We start from the raw sequence: 22,131 nt of genomic DNA, 5'->3' as shown, positions 1-22,131 counted from the left end.
TGCATCCTTACAAGGTGTCTCAACAGTTAAGAACACTGGTGTTAAAGTCCTTCCTCCCAGCCCCATGCTCCCAGAAATAAGAGTAAGACTCAAAATATATTTACGCATTCCTTGGCCATGGAGCTAGGCTCTCCTCTGGCTGGATATAACTTAAAATGACCCGTTTGTCCTAGCCTGCACTCTGCCACCTGGCTGCTTACCTGTGCTCAGATGCCACGTGTCTGCATTGTCACATCTTCATGGCGAATTTTCCTGCCTCCTTCTCCACCAGAATTCCTTCTCCTTCCTACGTCCCACCTTCTATTTCCTGCCTAAGCCACAGGCTTTTTTTTTTCCAATTGGTAAGATATAATTGCCCACTTAAACATACAATGCCCGGTACCATCCATCTCTTGAGAACATTAATAACAACCTGTAAATACCCAGAGCAGAATCTTAACATCACCTGCCATCTTGTCCTGCCATGGCTTCTCTCCCTCTCTCTCCTCTGTCCTGTCTCTTCCTCTCTCTCCTTCCTAGTCTCCTCCTCCTCCTTTAAACTTCTCTCCCGCCCATCCTTCCTTCTCCAATGACAGGCCTCCTTCTATCCTGTACTTGCCCCTCACCAGTACTTTACAGATTCAATGGAGAGGTGGTTCTGGTGAAGTCACCTGAGTTCTGAGTCCTTGACTAGGCAGCTGTCCTTGGGGCAGTGGAATTAGCATCAAAATACAGTAACTTCAGGGCAAACCACAACATTTCTCCCTTTTTGTCCAGTTAAAAAGCCTTTCACTTATATTTTGAGTACATTTACCATTCTACAATTTATAAAGCATATGATATACTCAACACGCAATCCATCTCTATATCAGTTAGACAGAGCATTTAGTTATTCATTCCAGCTTAAGAAAGGCTTAAAATCTATATTATATCTTGGCTAGCTTGTATTCTATCTGATAACTATCCAATAAAATATGTATATTTAGAGTTAAACAGCCTGATAGGCTGTGAGACTATACTCAGTCTTCAACCCCGTCAGAAATCTGAGAATGACCAAATATCTATACAAACAGGAAGCCTAACACGGCTTCCAGAACTGAGAGGTTGTAGAGACAAATCTCTACTAGCACAGTCCCCTGTTAGCAACATGTGAGCACAAGTCTTCAGCCTTCTGGCCCAAAATCAGCTAACAGACTCTTGAAATGTAGATTTTGAAGGGCTGATCACCCTGTCTTGGCAGAGTTTATCAGTCAACTATACTGTATAATTTGTCCTTTTCTGGACAGTATTAGTCTGTAGATGAAACAGGCAGTTTTGTGTGGTGGCTGCCTAGCCACAAAGTATTGCCTCACCTGGAGGTAGAGATGTTCACATTCTTCATTAAATCCACCAAAGGGTAACTGTTGGGAGCAGATATGTCTCAATAAAAGATAAATAACTTTAAATCTCTAATTTTGTGGATTTCTGACGTTTTTGAAAACCATCTATCTATATAAGACAATCTGGACTGTTGTCTTTATATCTTAATAATATCTTGAAAGTTCTCTCACAAAGTCAGTAATATGTTTGCTCTTTGGCCCTTAACTCACATGTGTAATCAACTCATAAGTTTGTAATGACATCAATAGAAGGACTGGCTCTAACCCTTGTACTTTTAATCTCTTTTAACAAATAAATTCTATGTCAAAAGATATGATTTTAACTTAGTTAACAAATAAGATTACGACTCTATAACTCAATCTACCTAATTCCTCCCTGTTAAATTACAATCATTTCTAAATTACTCATAAAAACAACATTAGAATAACCACTTCCAGCCCCCCAAAGTCCAGGGAATTGGGGCGACGACTTCTCCATAACTTCTTCAAGCTGTACATGGGCGTTGAGATATCCTTAGGGGTAGGGGGTAGGAAGAATGAAGCAAATGCTGTAGCCGATGTGTCCTGACTGGACCCAGCTGAAAGTCCTTGAGACCAGGATTCCAAGTAGGCACACTCTGTAAAATACAACTCTCAAGACAAAAGTTTAGAATACAGATATCTTTTTGTTTGATTCTCCTGAATAAATTTTTCAGGCGGTCTACCTCTATCAAATCTGATCAGTATGACTCTGTGAGGTTTCCAGAGCCTAATCACACTTTTTAAAAGCACAAAGACAAAATCTTTCTCCCAAAATACTGTGTTCCTTAGTCTGAAACCAGAAAAGCTTGTATCTTGCACTCTCTCCCAGAGTAATAATATAATCATAAAACTCAAAGCCACACCCATCATGAAGACTAAACAAATTTTTTAAAAAGGAAGTAAACTGAACAATGAGCCTGATAGGCTTTTGTACTCTGTGATATCAGGAAATTAACCCAAAATTCCCGTGGAGCCCACGTTAAGAGAATCCGAGCTTCCTGAGCCACAGGCTTTTTAATCGATAGGTGATGCATTCATACAAAACACAAGATGTGGGGGTTGGGGATTTGGCTCAGTGGTAGAGCCCTTGCCTAGGAAGCGCAAGGTCCTGGGTTCGGTCCCCAGCCCCGGAAAAAAAAAAAAAAAAAAACAAAAAAACAACAAAAAAAAAAACCCACAAGATGTTCTCTCTACAACTTGGTGTTCTCTCAGAGGACCTGTTTTTCATCATCCATATAGTGGCTCACAGTCATCCCTAGGACACTCACATGATTCACATACATACATGCAGGCAACACATTTATACACATTTAAAAAAGATATGAAGAAGAATAAGAAAAGGAGAAAAAGAAGAAGAAGAAGAAGGAAGGAGGAGGAAGAGGAGGAGGAAAGAGGAGGAGGAAGAGGAAGAGGGGGAGGAAGAGGAACAAGAGCAGAAGGAGAACGGGGATGAGAGGGGGAGGGGAGGGAGGAGTTGGGGGTGAAGGAAGAGGAAGAGGAGGAGGAGGAGGAAGAGGAAGAGAAGGGGGAGGAAGAAGGGAGGAAGGAGGAGGAAGAGGAGGAGGAGGAAGAGGAGGAGGAGGAAGAGGAGGAGGAGGAGGAGGAGGAGGAGGAGGAGGAGGAGGAGGAGGAGAGGAGGAGGAGGAGGAGGAGGAGGAAAACTTCTCCTGGAGAGAGTTAGTGGTTAAGAGCATTTGGAAACAGATTCATTTCCCAGCACTCTCATGACAGCTCACAGTGTCTGTCAGTCCGTTCTAGGCAGTCTGAAGCTCTATTCTGACAAGGCACTAGGCACACACATAGTGTACATATATGTAGTCAAGTCACTCGTATACATGAAATAAAAATAAAGCAATAAAAGAGAGGCTAGAATAGCTAAATGTGGTTGCCTTTAATCCCAGCACCCAGGAGCCAAAGGCAGGAGAATCTCTGAGTTTGAGGCTAGCCTGGTCTACAGAGCGCATCTCAGGCCAGCTAGGGGTACACAGTGCATACCTTGTCTTTTAAAAAGATGGTAAGATAGATAGATAGATAGATAGATAGATAGATAGATAGATAGACAGACAGACAGACAGACAGACAGACAGACAGACAGATAGTGTTGGGGTTCAGGAATTGCCTCACAAACCACAGGGACACCAATCCCAGTCAGACAGGGATAGTTTATTGAGCATAACCAACCCCAGGGCTGGTTGACCAGGGCCTTGGTCCAGATTTGGGAACTGTACCATGACCCAAAATTAGGATCCTACAGGGTTTTTAAGCCCAAAATCCACAAACATTTGTGCCAAGTTACTCCACCAATCAGGATTTAGGGATAGGGGATTTCCTTAGGAACATGTCTTTGTTGTACATTTGTTCTGTTCCCATTGGTTGGGATATTCAACTGTGGCAGGGGACTTGCCTTGTATAATATTCATGTCAGAACTTGTCTACCAGGATAGGATTTGTCTTGTCTAACATTCATGTCTTAACTTGCAAGCCAGGATGTCAGTTACCCACTTGTATGCCCCTTTCTGCCAAGCAAGATGTCAGTTCCTAGTCTTGGGAACTCACTTTATTAGAGCACTACTCAAAGTGGACGTCTTACTCTAAATAGTTTGTCTCTCTTATGTTGGTGTCTACCCTAGGGGCAGCTTATAACATTAAACTTATACACAGGCACAGAAAGGGCTGGTGGGTGGTTGGTTTGGGTCCAAGCTTATTGTGGGTAACTATTCTACTGACTTCTATCATTCTACATCACAGGCATAACAGGATATGTAATCGATCTTGGCATTAGAAATTTTTCTAGTAACAGCAGAAACATATGACAAAGTTTCTTTATAATGGCAGGCTATCTAGGTGACAGTTACCTTGGCTTTATATTTTACGTAGGCCTTAACAGACAGACAGACAGACAGACAGGAACTGGAGAGAACTGGAGAATTGTTGATTGAATTTCTTTTCTGAGATAGGGTTTTCTACGTAGCCCTGGCTATCCTGGAACTCAGTATGTAGACCAGGCTGGCTTTTAACTCAAGAGATTCATCTGCATCTGCTTCCCAAGTACACTGGGATTAAAGGTATGTACCACCACCCCTGGCTCCTTGTGTTTAAAACTTATTTATTTTATATATGTGAGTACACTGTTACTGTCTTCAGACACACCAGAAGAGGGCATCAGATCCCATGACAGATGGTTGTGAGCCACCATGTGGGTGCTAGGAATTGAACTCAGGATCTCTGGAAGAGCAGTCAGTGCTCTTAACTGCTGAGCCATGTCTCCAGCCCCCTGTATATAATTTTTATTCCTGGAATTCTACAAGAGATTTTTCATGAGATGATTTAATTTCCAGACTATACAGAAAGCCCCATTGAGGGCTGGAGTGTTAGAGAGGGCTGAGTTTCAGTGTTAGAGAGCTTGCCTGGAACGTTGGATCCTAGTTTCTATTCTCAGCCACACACACACACACACACACACACACACACACACACACACACATGACATCTACTTGTCATATATATTGACCTGTCGGAGGTGTCAAAAGGCAGCCTTCCAGAACCATTATTTGTTTTTGAGCTGTGAGTATATTGAAAAATAAGTATAGTGTTTGTGGGCAATTTGGGTCCAGTGATACTAACATGTGGCTCCTTCAAGTCTCCCCTTGGGAACACTTTTCACAGCTTTTCTGGTTTAGTTCTTAGCCAAGTTTACCTTGTTATGGTACTGCATAAAGAGACATCTAAGAAGCAGGAGGAGGTGGCCTCTCATTTTGAGGATCTCTGGCACTGGGAGCAGAGAGTGGTGTCAGGGAGCCCATAGACCTGGCTGGTGATATTAGCAGGCAGATTTGAGGTTGGGATGAAGGGAAGAGCCAATATGTCATAACTGGGAGGTCTCTGGGGCTGGAGAGATGGCTTAGCATTTAAGAGCAGCTGTTGGCCTTGTAGAGGACCAAGGTTCTATTCCTAGCATCCACATGATAGCTTCTAACCATTCATAACTCCAGTTCCAGGGAAATCAATGGCTGTTTCTAACCTCCCTGGCCACCAGGCATGCACACAGTGTGCATACACAACATGCAGACAAAACACTCATACATATAAATACATCAATCTAAAAATATTGGGAGATCTTTGACTCAGGCTCCCAAGTTCCTCAGTATGCAGCGTTGGTTAGTCTGGAACTCACTATACAGACCAAGAGGGCAGCACACGCTCAGAGACCTGCCCTAGTGCTGGGATAACGATGTACACTGCTCTGCCCGGCTTCCCATCCCGTTTCTATTTGTTGATGGATACTTCACACAACAGGCTGGCCCACAGCCCTCAGGACCCTTTCCCCCGTCTTCTACCCGATCACAGGAGTAGCAGTTTACATGCTTGTGCCACCAACCCTGGGATTACATCCCCTCTGGAGAATCCGACTGGGGTCCTCATGCGTGTGTGGCAAGTCGCACAGAGCCACCTCAGCAGCTTGACATTTAGCTTCTGATGCTCTTGCTCCTGGGGTGCTCTACTATGCCAGCTCTAGCTTTGATTTCTTAAACTTTTTATTGATCTTCTGTGAATTTCACATCATTGCACCCCAATCCTATTCAGCTCCCCATCCCTTCATATCTGTCCGCTGTCCTTGTAACCTCCCCCTCCCAAAGAAAATAAACAAATAAAAAAGGGAATTAAAAAAAATCCAAACAGGGTTGGGGATTTAGCTCAGTGGTAGAGCGCTTGCCTAGGAAGCGCAAGGCCCTGTTCGGGTCCCCAGCTCCGAAAAAACCAAAAAAAAAAAAAAAAAAAAAAACCCCAAACGTATTGTCATGAAAGCTGCAGTGTCATAATGCGTCCCACAGTATACCCTTTTGTCCACACATCTTTTCTTGCAAAGGTTCCTTGCCATGAGTCATTGGTCTGGTTCAAGGCCTTTGACTTCTGCTACACTGTCGGTACTGGGTCCACACTGGGACTCCTCTTGGAGATCCTGTTCTTGCCCTGTGTTATGGAGATCCTGCAGCTTTGCATCTGTAGGACTGGCCCCTTCACAGTTTCCGGCAGTTCATTGGTTAGATGTTGGGGTGGGCCTGGGTGGTAGCTGAATTGCTCAGCCTGCCAGCTCTCCTGTACCCATACAGCAGGTCAAGCTCTCCAGCACTGCTAGCTCACCCAGTGCCACATCCCATGAGGGGTGGGATCAGCTCTCCCACTCAATGACCTCTCCCGAAAACGCACCAGCCCCGCTCCAGGTGTTGAGGGGCTGGAGGGCATTCTTCTTTCTCCCACAGCACCTCATGGGAGCTAGCGAGGGACAGAGCCAGCTCTCTGCAGTGCTTGGACGTTAAACATGGTGCCAGCATGGGACATTGACACAGACCCCTGCTGCTGCACGGCCACAGGCCCAGACGTGGACATCAGTGGTAGCATGGGATGGGACTTCACCATGGCCTCAGGTGGCAGGGCAGGGTATTCCTCTCCACCCCCAAGTCTCCAGTTCCACGTCTTTGTCGTGTTCCCATCTCTCCAGCATGTAGTAGCAGGCAGGCCTCTCCAACTCTACCTTCTTTTTTTTTTTCTTTTTCTTTTTTCTTTTTTTCGGAGCTGGGGACCGAACCCAGGGCCTTGCGCTTGGTAGGCAAGCGCTCTACCACTGAGCTAAATCCCCAACCCCGCAACTCTACCTTCTTAATACCCAAGCCAAAGCCACTGCTATCCTCTGGGGGAAGCTTGGTAGAAACTGGGCAGAAGGACCAAGTCTGGGTGTGAGCAGCTTCCAGGCAAGTCATGTGGCTATAGTTATCCTCTTCCTGCAGCTATCGCAGGGGTGGGGGTGGGCATGGGAGGCATCTCGCTTGACAGCCCACCCCCTCCAGTGGGCAGTGATTGCACTGCTATGTGCTGTAGACGGCTCAAGCCCTGTCCTCACTGGCACTGCTGCATTGGTGGCTGAAGTCTCTCACTGCTTCTGCTGCCTGCTCTAAAGGCTGCCAGGTGTGTTGCTCTGTAACCTCCCTCTCCTTAGGGGCACCTTCTGGGGTCTCTAGGACAGACTGGACTTTCAAGGGGGCCCCTAAGGCTAAATTCCCTCTCCTTTTCTGTTCTTCCACTTGCCCATCTCTTACCTCAAGTGATCTGGCCTTGGCCAGCAGAGCCTGCTGTCCCTTTCTTCTCCTGGCAATGCCTTCTGGTCTGTTCAGGCTTTGTTTAAGTCATGGCTGTCCCTTGGATGCCTACCCAGGTTGATGGTTGTTCTTGGACACATGAGCCCATATTTCGACCAACTCTGGCATCCCATTGGTACCAGAGGCTGAGAACTCACCATGCTTTCAGGGGCTCATGAAATATTTATTTACTTTTAGTGATCAGAAAGGGGGGATTTTAAAGGGTTAAAGAAGGATCAGAGAGATAGCTCACTGGGCAAGAGCACTGGTTGCTATTCCAGAGGTCCCAGGTTCAATTGCCAGCACCCACATGGTGGTGGTTTACAAGTGTAATTCCAGTTCAGAGGATCCAATGCCATCTTCTGGCCTCTTCTGGCACCAGACATGCACATAGTGCTCGAACATACAAGTCGGTGAAGAATCCAGACACACAAACATACTTTTTTTTAACATAGAAAGGTCAAGGAAAATGTTTTCCCTCCCCTTATAAAACTGTAGTATTTTAAATTCCCCTCTTCCTTTCCTCCCTCCCTCTCTTCTTTTTTTCTTTCCTCCTTCCCCACCTTCCTTCCCTTCCCCCCTTTTTAAAGATTTATTTATTTTTTATAAAAATTTATTTATTTATTTTTATACGAGTACACTATAGCCATTCACAGACACACCAGAAGAGGGTGTTGGATCTCATTACAGATGGTTGTGAGCCACCATGTGGTTGCTGGGAATTGAACTCAGGACCTCTGGAAGAGCAGCCAGTGCTGTTAACCCCTGAGCCATCTCTCCAGCCCCCTTCCCCTTTTTCATGCTGGCCTCAAACTCGGGACCCTCTTGACTTTGCTCTCACCTGTTGACATTCCCCATGCACTACTACATACTGGTTTTGTTTTTTCAACACGATATATACGTAGCTCTGGGTAGCCTGGAACTCACTATGAAGACCTTATAATTTCGTCTCAATTCTGCTCCTGTATCTTCTGCCTGTGAAGTGGAAACTTAAGGGTTCTTTAGAAAGCCAGTTGTGTCAGATGGTGTTTTCCTGAAGTGGACACAGGTGAAAGGCGAAGGCAGACTCTTGAAGGAAAGTTTCACTGAAGACGACACAGTAGAAAGGATGGACTGCTAAAGCAAGCACATGAAAGGACACGTGATGAAAGATTTTTTGCTAATGACAGACATGTATTGGTCCACCTTACATTGCGTAGTTGAGCTCCATTTGTCTATACTCCATAGGGAGAAACACACCAAAAAAACTTCTGGTGGCATGCTACAGTTTCTCATCGCTTCCTTGGACTCGGGCTGATTGACAGAATAATGTGAGCGGAGACAAGTTCACATGCTGAGGTAAGACCGGTGGAGGACACGTGGTGTTTAGAGGGATATGAAGAAGTCTCGACGGACAATGGCTATGGCTGAGCTAGGCTTACTTATAGAGCAGCTCTACAACACTTGTTTGTCTCATGTCTTCTTTGCTGATCTTCACTTCACTGAGAGAGCTTTTCCTGGCGTTCCTATTGGCTTGGTCCCTCCTGCTGACTCCTGCCAAGGGTGAAGCCTGGCTGTCTCTGCTAGGTAGTGCCACTGCTGTTGATTTGAGTTTGCTATTCCAACAGTTGGATATAACTGGCCTGCCAAAGCGTTTGCGAGCGAATTGAGCTGCTGAGGCTAACCTATGAACTAAAGTGCCAATTTCCAGACAACACTTTCTACTACCTCTGGTGAGTGGTAGGCTACAAGGGAAGTTAAAGTGTTTAAGAACCATCATTAAAAGTAGGTTCTAAAAAATTCAAGTTACATGCCTGTCTACCACTGTGTCCCCTAGAAATTTCTTTTTTCGTTAGTTTTTCGAGACAGTTTTTCTGTGTAACTCTGGCTACTCAGAACTTTCTTTGTAGACCTGGAACTTGCTCTGTAGACCAGGCTGGCCTCCAACTTAGAGATCCACCTGCCTCTGCCTCCTGAGTGCTGGGATTAAAGTCATGCGGTACCATGCCTGGCTTGGACCAATTTTAGAGACTCTGCTTTTCATCTTAACAGGCAGCTCCACATTCATGGCCTGGCTATGAGGACTAAACTAGGGATGGAAAATGCTTGTGGAGCCTTGAGGTCCTCCCTGAGACAAGGGGTGAGGACTGACAACTTAAAAATAGCTCCAGGTGGCTGTGACAGCTTTCTTTTGGTAGCAAAATTGGAGTTCATAAATAATATCGGAAAGGAAAGATTCCAAGGTGTTTTGCAGGGCTGGCCCTGCACTGGGGACCCTTATACCTGGAAACTAAACTAGATAAAGCACGAGGCCTTAGAAGAACAGACTTCTTCCCCTTAGGTCACTAAAGTGCTTTGGAGTGTTTTATTCCCTTAGTAAAGGTCCATGGGATAGAATCTAGAGCTAACACCTAATCATCCTGCCTCGGTTTCCAGGGTGCTAGAGTCATGGCTTCCTGACACCACATCCAGTCCTTTCTTCCTTTTTTAAAACAAACAAACAAACAAACCAAAAACAACAAAAACAACAACAACAACAACAACAACAACAACAACAACAAAACCCTTGCTATGAGATGAGGCTTGCCTACAAAGACTTTCCTGTCAGTGCAGGGATGAGAAACTTGTCCCATGACCCCTGGCATCTTTTTAAGTTTTACACAGGAACATGTAAAGGCCAATTCTCGGTCTTTTTCTTTCTGTTCCCGACCTAGCAACCTTCCACTTCATGATGCATCCGGCATTCATCCCATGAGCATGTGTCCCTGCTCGGTCCAAGGGGTGAAACGAAGGGCAGCCAACCACGGGAGAGCAGAGCTATGGAAAGGGCCTTATATTTCCCCAAGGTGAAATCTCTCCCAAGTCACTCAGGAGACAGAAGATGACGTGGAAGGGGGTGGTGTGGCTGGGTGGGATTTCCACCGACGACAGTGCCGTTACGGAACTTCAGAAATTCTAGTTCTTGTCCTCTTGGCATATACCCTTCGGGGAATGGTTTCCTGTGGGTCCGGTAATTTAATAGTTTCCTTACTCCCAAGGGGCTGAAACTGTTTCGGTTTTAGAGGTTGAGGATGTCTAAGCTACAGGCAGTAGTAGCAATCTTGTTCAACGCTGCATGTGTCAGTTCTTGTACATAGTAGGTGTTAAGTGTGAGAATGACTCCATGAACAGGGGACCTCTTTGACTGTTGTGTGCTTCCCCGAAAGGCAGGGAATAAAACCCACTTCTAGACACTCATAATCTCCACATCCAGTAATTTGGATTTCCAGGCCTCTGCTTTGTTGTGGGCGACCAACCAAAGGCTAAGCGAGCACCTGCTTCTCCAGCTGATCCTGACAGAACACCAGGCTGCCTCGACCCTATAACCTCTCTATAACCTTTCCAGGCTTACTGGGCGCCAGGGACCTGAGAGAGTCCCTTCAGCAGCCTAAGCCAGAATTCGCCCCAGGGGTTTCCAGCGTAGGGATGCGCATCTCCAACTGTCCATCACCTTGATCTGGGCTAGCCTTCTTTGCCCCTTCGTCCTGTACAGGAGCCCCGGGGCTGAGCGAAGTGCCTCACCCGGTACTTATAGGCCTGTGGGTGTGTGTGGGGGTGGGGGGAGCAGGAGCCTGAATCACCGCCGCAGTCTCCCTCTTTCTGGCTTCCAGTCCGGGGCCACCTCTGTTTCGCCGCGCCGGCTGGCCAGGCGCAGAGTGCTAGTTCTCCTACACTCCTCTGTGCGCCCCTCTCCCCGGCTTGCGCTTTCGTGGCCGCCGCCCTCACTCTGGCCGGATCCGGGGAAACCTCGCCCCGCCGCCCCTCCCCGGTAGAAGCCAGAGCTGCCAGCGCTAGCTCCAGGCTCCCGCGGGAGGGGGCGCGGCAGCCCCCACGGCTCCACCCTCTTCGCGGGGCCGCGGCCATCTGGGGCCCCTGCCAGGCGCGTCCGTTCGGGGCCCGCGCCCAGCTCGTGCGGGAGGACGAGGCACCCCGGAGAAGGGAGCTGTACCGCCGCACCAGGCGGTCCCCTGCTAGCGGGCTGCGGAGAGCAGCTCTCCGAGATGCCCCGAGGGGGCGGTGGCTGAAGCGCGTCGCAGAGGACCGGACGCGGGCGCCCCTAGTCACCTCGGCGACTCTTTACGAGCGGGAGCTGCAGCTGCAGACTCGGCAGGGCGGGCTGGCGAGGGCGCTGAGGTCCGTGCTCCCCGCGTCCGTAACAACCGCCCGCTGCGGACTTGCTACCTCCCGCCTTCCCCGCACCAGCCCCCCGCGAGCTGGCAGGAGGAAATTGCGCGCGGCCCCTTTAAATTTACCCAGGAGCCCTTAAAGGAGCCCCAGGGGCCCCAGACAGGAATCCCCACCCCGGTCCAGCCCGCGCTGCCTAGCGAGCAGCTAGCCGTCCGTGCGGCCGGCTGCTCGTGAATGCGCCCCGCGCCCGGGGGGGCCCCGCGCACCGAGCGCCCGCGTGCGCCGCCGCTGGCTCCGCGGCCCCGCCCCTGCCGTCCTGGGGCCCCCGCTCCGCAGCACAGCGCATGGAGCCCGGCGGGGACCACCGGAGCCGGAGCGGCGGCGGCAGGGGCGGCCCCGGGCCCGCAGTGGCCTCGGCACGGGGCCGACGGCTGCCGCCCACGGCGGCGAGTAGTGGCACGGAGCCCGAGGAGGACGACGGCGGTAAGATCTGGGGCCGACGGCCCGGGGTGGGGGCCCCGCCGTGGGGGAGGGGAGGGCTGCGGCTCCGGGCCCCTCTCGGCCGCCGAACAAAGCGGGGGACGAGCGCAGGGCGGCTCGGGGCGCCACCTGGTGGGCGCAGAGAGCAGCTACAAGGCCCATGGGGCGCTCCCCGCCCGTGGCGGGGTCTGCCCGCCGGGCTGGGGCGGATCCCTGCTCCTTAAAGGGCCCCGCGGCGCCCGTTTTTGGGGGACCAGCGACGTGGGAGTCGAGGCATTGGAACTTGCGGCTTCCGCCCTTTCTCTTTCACACTCCCTAGTGGTTTTTCTTTTAAAGGCTGCCTAGTCCCTCTGTCCCTCTTTGAGGCTTTCCCCAGAGTAGCATAGCTCGGAATTCCGCTGTTCTCGGGTATGCCGTCCCTTTCTGCGTGGCCTTGCTGGAGACGGGAACTCTTCCCTTTACGGTTACGCTACGAGAAACAAAGCGCAGCCTGCGTCCTGGGGCCCCCCGTCTGTTATCCCCCACATCGGGAAGGTCTTAAGTAAGGGATGGGTTCGCACACGAAGGTGGATGCCCCCTCCTGCCTGTGCGTTGTCGCGTTTCAGAATTTATTTTGGCCCCAGTTTGTCAGCTGTACCAAGACCCGCCGGTCCTAGTTGGCCCTTAAAACCAACTGCTTTTTTGTCTCCCTACTGCAAGGTTCATTCCCTTTAGATCAGTGGAGGTTCTGTCCTGAGGAGGAGGCTGTTCTCTCCTCTCTGAGCTCCCTTCCCTATAAGCCCCCTACCCCCTTTTTAAAAAATATCAGCTCCTCCTTTTCTTTCTTTCTTTTTGTTTCCCTTTCTGCTCTTAAAGGGCTAGTCTGTCGTAGACTTACAAGCCCCTGCACTGGAAGGTTGCAGTAGGATGCTAGATGTTCAGTGTGTTTGCAGACAAAGGCCCATAGGTCCAGAGAGCGGACTGACCTACCAAAGGTCACTGAGCAAGGCATCGGTGAAGCCAGATCTTGAATCTAATGTTTTTTCTATACCTCTGCTTAAAAAAAAAGTAATGGAAGCAAAACAAACAAACAAACAAACAAACCAACAAACAAACCAACCAAAAACCAAAACCCACCACCACCACTACCACCACCACCACCACCACCACCACCACCACCAACACCACCACCACCCCCACCACCACCACCACCACCACCACCACCACCACCACCAGACAACTCCATACAGGGGTGAGAGCTGTTTGTCTGACCCTGGGATTCTGTACTGAGAGAAGGACCAAAATCTGCTTAGTTTGTGGCCAGGAGACCATTTTCTAAGTAAAAAGTGGTTAGCCAGCACTGCAGCGAGGGCTCTGGGTGTCTTTAACAAAGTGAAGGAACACTACTGGGTTGGTGAGGCCCCAGGAGTGCACACATCTTTGGGATGATGGCTGGTCAGTAACCACATCCCTGCAAGCACAAATGAGATTAATGCTGAGAAAGACTTAATGGGTGTGATGGGTGGTGGCTGCTCCCCAATCTGAAGACCAGCCAGGAGTCACTCAGTGGCTCTGGGGAAGTTCAGGTCTGAACAGCTCCTTTCCCTGGAGGTGTTGACAGATGTGTCTTAGGTGTCCCTCCAGTGGAAGACCTGACAGTTGACACCCCATCCCTAAACTGTTACTTACAGGATGGCAGAAGAGGGAGAGAGGGGCCTCAGGTGGGTGGGTGTTGTACACAGATGTGGGTGCAGACAAACACCCCCTATTGTTCCACTCTCCCGACGGCGGCTTGCTCTGTGCTCTGTGCCGACTGGAACTGCCTGGCCTGCTGAGCTTCTGGCTTTATCCCTCCTTGTTTCTCTGTAGTTGGCATCCTCCCTGGCCTTCACCTTGGTTTTAAAGACTTCAGCAAGCTAGCCTAGTACCCACATCCCTTTGTTCTCCCTCGCCGGGTCCCTGCTCTCTGTATGGGTGTTCTGACCCCCTACCCACTTCCCCTTTCATTGCTCTTGCCATCCCTCTCTTGTCCTGAACTCCCCCGCCCCTTCTCATGCTTCCAAATCAGAGCCTTAGGTCCTTCTGTGGAAATCGGAGATTGAGAACCTGTCTCCCTTTTCCCTTCTTCAGGACAAGCTCTTCAGCTGGAAGGGGGTGCCTTGGGGTCCTGGGGGAGTACCCCCCTACCCTCCTCCAGGGCCAGGGGACCAGCATCTTCAGGCAGGAAATACTCAGATCATTGTGAGGCTCGCGCCTCGCGACCTGGAAAGAGTCGAATCCCTGGCAGGGATCACCGGCGCTATTACCACGACCACTGGCGGCTGGAGTACCTGATGGACTTCATCCCCTCCCGGCACGGCATGGTGTGTATGGTGTGTGGCAGCTCCCTGGCCACCCTCAAGCTCAGCACCATCAAGAGGCACATCCGCCAGAAACACCCCTACTCCCTCCATTGGAGCCCCAGGGAGAAGGAAGTCATCAGCAACAGTTGGGACGCCCACCTGGGGCTGGGGGCCCGTGGTGAGGCTGAGAGCCTGGGGGCCCGGGGGGCTGAGGAGGAGGAGGAGGAAGAAGATGAAGAGGAGGAGGAGGGGGCCAACCTTCAAGCTTGCCCACCCAAGGGCTCAGGTAATACAGAATATGGAGAGGCAGGGGCTTGTGTGTAATGGGGCTCTGGGAGGGGGCAGCTTTTCTGCCTTTTTTTTTTTTTTTAGCAAGCCTTTGCTTCTTTGGGCGGAGTCTATTTACTGCCCTTCCTGTTGAGAGTAGGGAGGGATAGTGGGGTGGGGGTAGTTTCTAGCATCACTGAGGCCTAGACACTGTAGTTGAAGGAGCAAGAGTAGTTATAGGGGTGGGAGGGTCAGGTTGAGGGAAGGGCTGTGAGTTGGTGAGGGAAGTGGGGTGTGGTGTGGTGTGGGAGCAGTGAAGCCCAGGGAAGGGGCTGAAATCTGGGTTTAAGGAGGCTGGGTGGGACTAGAGTGAGTGAACAGGAGGGAGAGGGGTTCAGATAAAGGGAGTGGATGTGATGGTATATGCTTGTCATCCTAGTACCAGGAAAGTGGACGCAGGAGCATCGTTAGTTAGATAAGCATTGGCAACATAGGGCCTTTGAACCCTGCCTAGGCTGTGTGAGTTTCTGTCTAATAAAAACAGAACAGAAGAAGATGTAAGAGGAGAAGAAAAGACAGGCAAAGGTCAGCCATGGGACCCGAGTCAGAGTTGAGTGAGAAAGAGGCTGTGTGTGGAGCACCTACCTGGCTGTGGTGGGGGACTCCCCAGAGGGCCAGAGACTCAGTTGCTTCCCTCCAACCCTTTCAGGCAAAGCCCCAGCTGGTGGGGGCTGCCGGCGCCAGCGGCGAGGGGTTCGAGGGGGCCCAGTAGCACCTCGGCGCCGACGCCTCGCAGCCTCCCGAAGGGCTGGGGGCAGCAGGGGGCTGGGGGCCCGGCGCCTGGAACGGAGGCTGAAGGAGTCACTGCAGAACTGGTTCCGGGCTGAGTGTCTCATGGACTACGACCCACGGGGGAATCGGCTGGTGTGCATGGCCTGCGGCCGGGCACTGCCCAGCCTGCACTTGGACGACATCCGTGCTCACGTGCTGGAGGTGCACCCCAGCTCCCTAGGGCTCAGTGGCCCCCAGCGCAGTGCCCTGCTGCAGGCCTGGGGTGACCAGCCTGAAGCTCTGTCCGAGCTCACCCCGCCCTCACCAGGTGCGAGGCTGTCCCAGGGCTGAGATCCCTTCAATATTAGGGCGGCAGCATGGGAGCTGAAAAGAAAATTGGGGGGGCAGGGATTTTTGGTTGAGGGCTGCAGGCCTATTTTCCCTTTACACACAGACATTCAACTTCTCACCCATCTCTCTCTGGCTAGTGCCGACTAGCTTGGGGCTGGGGTGAGGAGCAAGGATGGAACCCTCTTGTGTGGGTAAGGCCAACCCAGCCAGAAGGCTGAGCCCTTCTCCTTCACCCCTTCCCCAACAGACGATGACCTCGTCCCCCAGGACCTGACCAGAAAGAGCCGGGACTCCGCCCCCGCTGCTGGAGCCCCCTCCTCTCAGGATCTCAGCCCCCCAGACGTAAAGGAAGAGGCTGGCTGGGTGCCTGAGAGGCCCGGGCCGGCGGAGGAGGAGGAGGCCGAGGAGGGCGAGGGCGAGGGCGAGAGGGCGGGCATCCCGGGCCGGCCTCGGAGGGGCCGAGACCATCGCCGCCACTACCAGGAGCGCTGGCGGCTGGAGTACCTCATGGAGCTGGACGGCTGCCGGCGCGGCCTGGTGTGCATGGTGTGCGGGGGCGCGCTGGCCTCGCTCAAGATGAGCACCATCAAGCGACACATCCGCCAGCGCCACCCGGGGTCCAACAGCCTCAGCGGGCCAGTCAAAGCCCTCATCGCCCAAGAGTGGAGCGAAAAGGCCGCACACCTGCTGGGCCTGGGGCTTCCCAGGCCGGAGTCACCCAGCGGCCCTGTCGCCCCCAGCACAGCCTCAGCCTCTGAGGAGGGGGGAGGGGCAGAGGAGGCGGAGCCAGAGGAGGAGTGGTGGGGTGAGCCTGTGGAAGGCCAGAGCAACTGGCAAGGGAGAGGGCAGGGCTCGGAGGGAAGGGTGGCGAGAATGGAAGGCTGTAGAGAGCTGGGAGGATGGGTCAGGAGGAGCAATGGAGAACAGGGACAGGGACTGGGCTTGATTCTTGCCACTCGCTCCAAGGCAGCCCTTTGTTCTTCTCTAGGCGACGCGCCGCTGTCCCCTGGAGCTCCGTCGGAGCGACCCGCCGAGGAAGAGGACGAAGATGACATCCAGGAGCCCCGGGGGCTGCCCTTTCCGCCGCCGCCGCCACTGCCGCCACCGCCACCTCCGCCGCCGCCGCGAAGCCGGGAGCAGCGGCGCAACTACCAGCCGCGCTGGCGGGGCGAGTACTTGATGGACTACGACGGCAGCCGGCGCGGGCTGGTGTGCATGGTGTGTGGGGGCGCGCTGGCCACGCTCAAGGTGAGCACCATCAAGCGACACATTCTGCAGGTGCATCCCTTCTCCATGGACTTCACCCCGGAGGAGCGCCAGACCATTTTGGAGGCTTACGAGGAGGCAGCGCTTCGTTGTTACGGCCACGAGGGCTTCGGGCCACCGGCCCCGGCGCCACGAGATAGCGGCGCGGATCTCAAGCCTGGCGCGGTGTGTCGCGCGTAGTAGTCACCCTGCGCTGGCCTGGCCTTTGGGCTGAGAGACCCTGATGTCAGGTCCTGGGACCCTTACCTCCCCGCTGGCCGGGCTAGGCCGGGGCCGGGGGTGGGTATGAGATGGCGCCGCAGCAGTCCTTCGGTGACACTGCTGTGCCCCCTAGTACTTGGCCTCCAGTGCGCAGTGGCCCGGGGATCCCGGTGCTCTTTGTGCGATGCTCCGCGCTTCCCGAAAAGCCAAAGCGCCTCCCCAGTGTTCGCAGCGAGCGCTCTCGGCTGTCCCCGAGGGCGCAGTGCTGCCAGACCCGGATGGGGGCGCAGTCAGTATTAGGGTTGAAGGCGGGCCGCAGGGAAACCAGGAAGGACGCGCTGGCCGCGCGACCTGGCCAGTGGCCCAGTTCTATGCGGCTTCACGCCAGCGGGCGAGGCTCTGGCCTTCCAGGCTGTGGGGTCCAATAGGTATTCTTGGCCTCTCAGAGGCCCAGGCGGTGGGACTGAGGCTCAGCAGGGGGCGGGGCGCGGGCGGAATGGTGGGGCCCAGTCTGCTGCGCCAGCTTCCCTGGCTGGCCCAGGGGACAGCGCACCCATCCTGGGCCACTGCCACGCCTGCGGGACCAGGGGCATAAAGGGATTAGCACTTTTTCTTTAGGCCCTCCTGCTCAGAGGGCTTCTGTTACTCGGTGAAAGCAGCGGGAGTATTCTTGGTCCAGTGCCAGTACTGTTCCACTCCAGGGCACTGGGGCGGTTGGTTTCTATTGCTGCCCCCTCTGAACGTGAATTGTCCTGGGTGGACACACTACCGGTTCTCAGCTCCTAGGGCACGGGCCTCTTCCTCCCGTGCTCTTACCTGAAACAGCGCCAGGCCCCGTGGTGCCAAAAGGGCCCCTCAATCTCCCAGGCAGGTCCGAGAGGGATATGTAGATTTCATTCTCCCGTGGAGAACAGGTGGTCCGAAGATCAGGCCCTTTTTTGCTCTTTGTATTTTATTTTGAAACTGTATTTAATGCTTTTTATATGAAGGGGATAGGGGAACTGGCCCAATCACCCTTATGTGCAAATGTCTTATTTATTATGCGTGTATCAGAGATAAGCTGTGAGGTGGTGGAGGAAGAACTGAGATGGGAGTGTGGTGAGGGGATTGGGAGTATACTAGATAGCTCCATGTTCCCCTGGCCTTTTGTCTCCAGGTCCAGTGTCTGCTCTTTACAAAGGGAAGTCACTGCAGGCACTGTGCCCTCCTTTTAAAATCGGGTGCGGTGGTCAGGGCGTGGGACCTGGGTTCTGGAACCAGTGCAGCCTTTGTGGTGAGAAAACAAGAAAAGAAATCCCTTCTCACCCTCCAGAGCTAGAGCTCAAGGTTCAAGTGCCTCAGGCCCAGTTCCCTAGATTGAGAGATGGATTTTATACCACGGATTTTATAGCATTTTTTTATAATTCAAAATTGTCAGTGGGAAGGGATCCTGGAGCTCACAAACTGATCCCTTTCAAACCTCCCAGCTCAGTGAGCTTTACACTATATTGCACTGCTTCTAATCTGGCAAGTTACCAAGATTTCTTTACCTATTAGTCCTGTCAAAAGTGTGCGTTGGGCACTGTAGGCCCACAGCACTTGTGACTCCTGAGGACAGCAAAGTTCTGTACTTCCTGGGAATGAGGACGCAGGTGGCTTCCAGCAGTGCAGGCTTGCCCGTCAGAACTCCAGGTGGGGCCCACCTTCCCTGCCGCTGAGGTTTCCCCAGCAAAATTAGGTTGCTTATCTGTGCTTGTTTTGAGGCCATCGGCCATCAGGTATTCTGGAACGGCTGCTGGCTCAGTGAAATTCCAGTTTCAGCCAGCAGGGTTTTGGAGACAGTATTACAATCTTAAGAACGGAGGTTATGTATGGATTGTGCCAGGCTGTGCACTTACCCTTTTGCTTTCCATTGTGCATGTTCTTAAGCTGAGAATGATTATTCTCTCCCACCTCTACATAAATTGGAGCTGCTGTCGTTGCTAGAGCTCACTGCAGAAGTTCCAGTTAGCTGGGGCAGAAGATTTTGGCAGTCTCCAGGCATCTGAGACACTTGGTAGAGACACATTCTTGGGCCCACCTGATTACTACATTCTGATAGGTCCTTCCCATACTGTCGCAGCTCCCCAGGTAGTTGTCAAGTACCTCTGCAGTGACTCTGCCATGACCACCTATGGCCTCAAGGGGCTGGTGGCTCTCCTCCCTCCAATTCTGACACGAACAGGTGAAGTTCCTTCATTGTTTTGTTAATGATATGCTTGCTATTATGGCCCATATGTAAATGTTACTCTGGATACATATTTATATGCCATGTTACTTAGTGACACTATTCAAACATTTGTATGTGTATTTGTGAAGTTGTTTGCATCAGTCATAAAGCCCCCTGCCCCCCATGAGGTATGTTGAATAAAATCTAGAAGTCCAGCCCTATGAGTCACAGCCAACTTAGTCTGGGGGTAGAGCAAGTCAGAGGAGTTCTGGTGTCAGATTAGACAGCTATGACCAGCTCAGTTTCAGCTTTGGTTGCCCATGGTTTACAGGCAGCTTCCCAGGCAGGTGAGAGTGGGAACCAGAGCCTCTCACCCCGTCACTTCTGAGGTTGTCCTTTACAGGGCCTCTCCGTTTTAGAAACCAAGCCATGCAATGTGTGCTCAGTGCCATGGGAATCCTTGCAATCTCGGGAGTTCCTTACAACGTTCCTGGAATGAGGGTGGGAGTGAGCGAGCCTTTGCTCTCACTTCACCCAAACTGTACAGAGAATAAAGTTGCAGACTGATGAGACAGTCACTGTGTTTTTTATTTATAATTAATACATCGATTTGCAGTTTTACAGGGACCAGAGAGCTCCTCGGTACTACTGTATTTTATGTTGCACGCACAGACACGCACACAATATCATTAGTAGTTTCTCATCTCTACACTTTTCTTAAAAAAAAAAAAAATCTCTCATGTGACACAGAAATCTTTCCAATTACTTTAACACAGCAGCAACAGAGAAAAGAGCAAGGTGTGGAGGCTTCCAGTGCAGAATGGGGTCCCTGGTTGGGAGACCCCAAAGACCATCGGTGTATTTACTTTCTGGGAGGGCAGAGGATGGTGATGGAGTGTTGTCTACAGTGGAAACCAAGGATTCAAAATGTACAGGGGCAAAGAAACTTAAGAAAATGGAGTAAGGCATTCTATCTATGGAAATCTATAAGTCATTTCCCAAAAGGATTGGGAAGAGGACCCATTCCTAATTTTACAGTCACAGAACTTTGGGACCATCGAACACCTTGAAGTCCCCAGCTCCTACTTCCTTACAATAGGGCAGAGCTGAGAACTGAAGGAATCTTGGATGCCAGTTTTCAAGTTGACTGGGTTTCCATGCTGAAGGGGAGATGCAAGGTCTCGGATAGAAACTAAGACCCCTGGACACCCCACGGCTGCCACTGTAAGCCGGTTGTCTTAGCAGTATCACCTGGGCTTGCTTGGCCACCCACAACCTAAAACTTCTGGAAAGCCCTCTCCAGAGAGCACTGTGGATCATGGTAGGAACTATTTCATCACTATGTTTGAGAATGGAGATCCTTTCAGATTGCACTGACTCCAAGCAGCTGCATGCCATGCTTCTAGAAATGTACCTCCTCTATCAGCCAAGGCCTCTGGACTACAACAGACACATGACTGGCAGGCAGTGGGGCTTTGGTCCTCAGGCTAAAGCACTGCACAGCACAGGTGGAAGCAGCAGGGAAGACAGAGAAGGAAGGCTTTTCATGTCCTTGTACCTCATTACCCACAGACTGAGATAGGATTACAATAACTCAAGGCGGAGAGCCCACATGCAGATTATTTTTCTTTAACAAGTTTATAGCAGTGTACAGCAGTTACAGACATTTACTTCATAATAAGAAAAGTACAACCATATTTATTAAACTTGAGGTAAGGTGGGCAGGGAAAAGAGGGAAAAGCACATTCTGGAATGATTTCTCAAACCAACACTCACACTGGTATCCCAGACCAATGGCTTGGGCACTGCCCTCCCAGCTGGCAGAGCCCTTCCTTCCCTAGGAAGAGCAGCAGAGGGTGGCTGCTGCTGCCCTCCCGCTGACTGCTCCCCCCACTGTCCCCCTACCCCTGGCACTTCTCAGGTGGCATTCTGGGAATAGGGAATCACCTCTCGCCTGTAAGTTCTTTCATTAAGGACGAAGAGGAGCAGGAAGAGTAGCTGCTTATGTGTAAGGCAGGAGGGTGGGACTGAAGAAATCCCACTCTTGCCCCAGACTATTTACTCATAAGTTAATCATTATTTCCTAACTTAAAAATAAGGGCACAATTATAAATGGGAGCTGTAACAGTCCTTGAAACTGGAGAGAGGACCTAGACACGTTTTTCTTTTCCTTTAGAGTACACGTAAAGCCCCACAACCACTATGGTCTGATTAATTCTATCAATCTGATTCAATCCTTATTCTTTAGGGTTCTAAGAGATCAGTTCTTTTTTTCAGTCTAACACATCTTGTGCTTGGTACTGAGGGTAAAGGGAGAGGATGGGAGAGAACACCAAATTAAAAAGAACAAACAACTTGGAACCAAACTCTAGCTGACACTGAGCAAGTTCCTTCATAGTACAAGTGACGATGTTATAACTATTAAATGGCGTTTTAGTAACTGTTGCACTTCTGGCTTCCATGTGTTTATTCTGCCTTTTTTTTGGCGATTCCAGGAAGCTTTGCTTGGATCCTATTGAGGAAAGAAAAAGAAAACTGAAAATATTTGTTTTAAGTATACATTTGTTCTGAAGTCAGGTAGGGCTCAGCTGTCCGGAACAAGCCTGAGGGAGGGTCCCGCCACACTG

At 51.3% G+C, this 22,131-nt stretch overlaps 2 protein-coding genes across 5 annotated transcripts in view; one reads left to right on the top strand and one right to left on the bottom strand.

Moving 5' to 3' along the window:
- Window positions 1-11,421: 11,421 nt before the first annotated feature.
- Window positions 11,422-20,223, top strand: C2H11orf95 (chromosome 2 C11orf95 homolog). 2 transcript variants are annotated; one of them, XM_032896445.1, is made up of 5 exons: window positions 11,422-12,142; window positions 14,249-14,746; window positions 15,437-15,826; window positions 16,097-16,654; window positions 16,838-20,223. In XM_032896445.1, exons 1-5 carry the CDS (start codon window positions 12,004-12,006, stop codon window positions 17,293-17,295), a joined length of 2,043 nt encoding a protein of 680 aa, XP_032752336.1. In that variant the 5' UTR covers window positions 11,422-12,003; the 3' UTR covers window positions 17,296-20,223. The 2 variants fall into 2 exon arrangements, with proteins under 2 accessions (XP_032752336.1, XP_032752335.1); XM_032896444.1 differs by having other exon boundaries at window positions 16,097-20,223.
- Rtn3 (reticulon 3) overlaps window positions 20,075-22,131 on the bottom strand; it is a 56,553-nt gene continuing 54,496 nt past the window's right edge. For all 3 annotated transcript variants that reach the window (XM_032896441.1, XM_032896443.1, XM_032896440.1), the window contains one exon: window positions 20,075-22,016. In XM_032896441.1, the coding sequence (XP_032752332.1) occupies window positions 21,971-22,016 (46 nt within the window). In that variant the 3' untranslated portion in view covers window positions 20,075-21,970. The remainder of the gene's footprint in view (window positions 22,017-22,131) is intronic.

The sequence above is a fragment of the Rattus rattus genome, chromosome 2, assembly GCF_011064425.1.
Source record: "Rattus rattus isolate New Zealand chromosome 2, Rrattus_CSIRO_v1, whole genome shotgun sequence".
Taxonomy (NCBI): Eukaryota; Metazoa; Chordata; class Mammalia; order Rodentia; family Muridae; genus Rattus; species Rattus rattus.
The sequence above is the reverse complement of the archived record's forward strand: the minus strand, read 5'-3'. Positions and strand labels throughout refer to the sequence as shown.

What these genes read in the sequence shown, in the direction of transcription:
- C2H11orf95 (XM_032896444.1), top strand. Translation starts at nt 12,004, where the DNA reads ATGGAGCCCGGCGGGGACCACCGGAGCCGGAGCGGCGGCGGCAGGGGC. An exon ending in GCCCGAGGAGGACGACGGCG is followed by an intron (nt 12,143 to 14,248) that starts GTAAGATCTGGG and finishes TCCCTTCTTCAG; the next exon opens with GACAAGCTCTTCAGCTGGAA. An exon ending in GCTCACCCCGCCCTCACCAG is followed by an intron (nt 15,827 to 16,096) that starts GTGCGAGGCTGT and finishes CTTCCCCAACAG; the next exon opens with ACGATGACCTCGTCCCCCAG.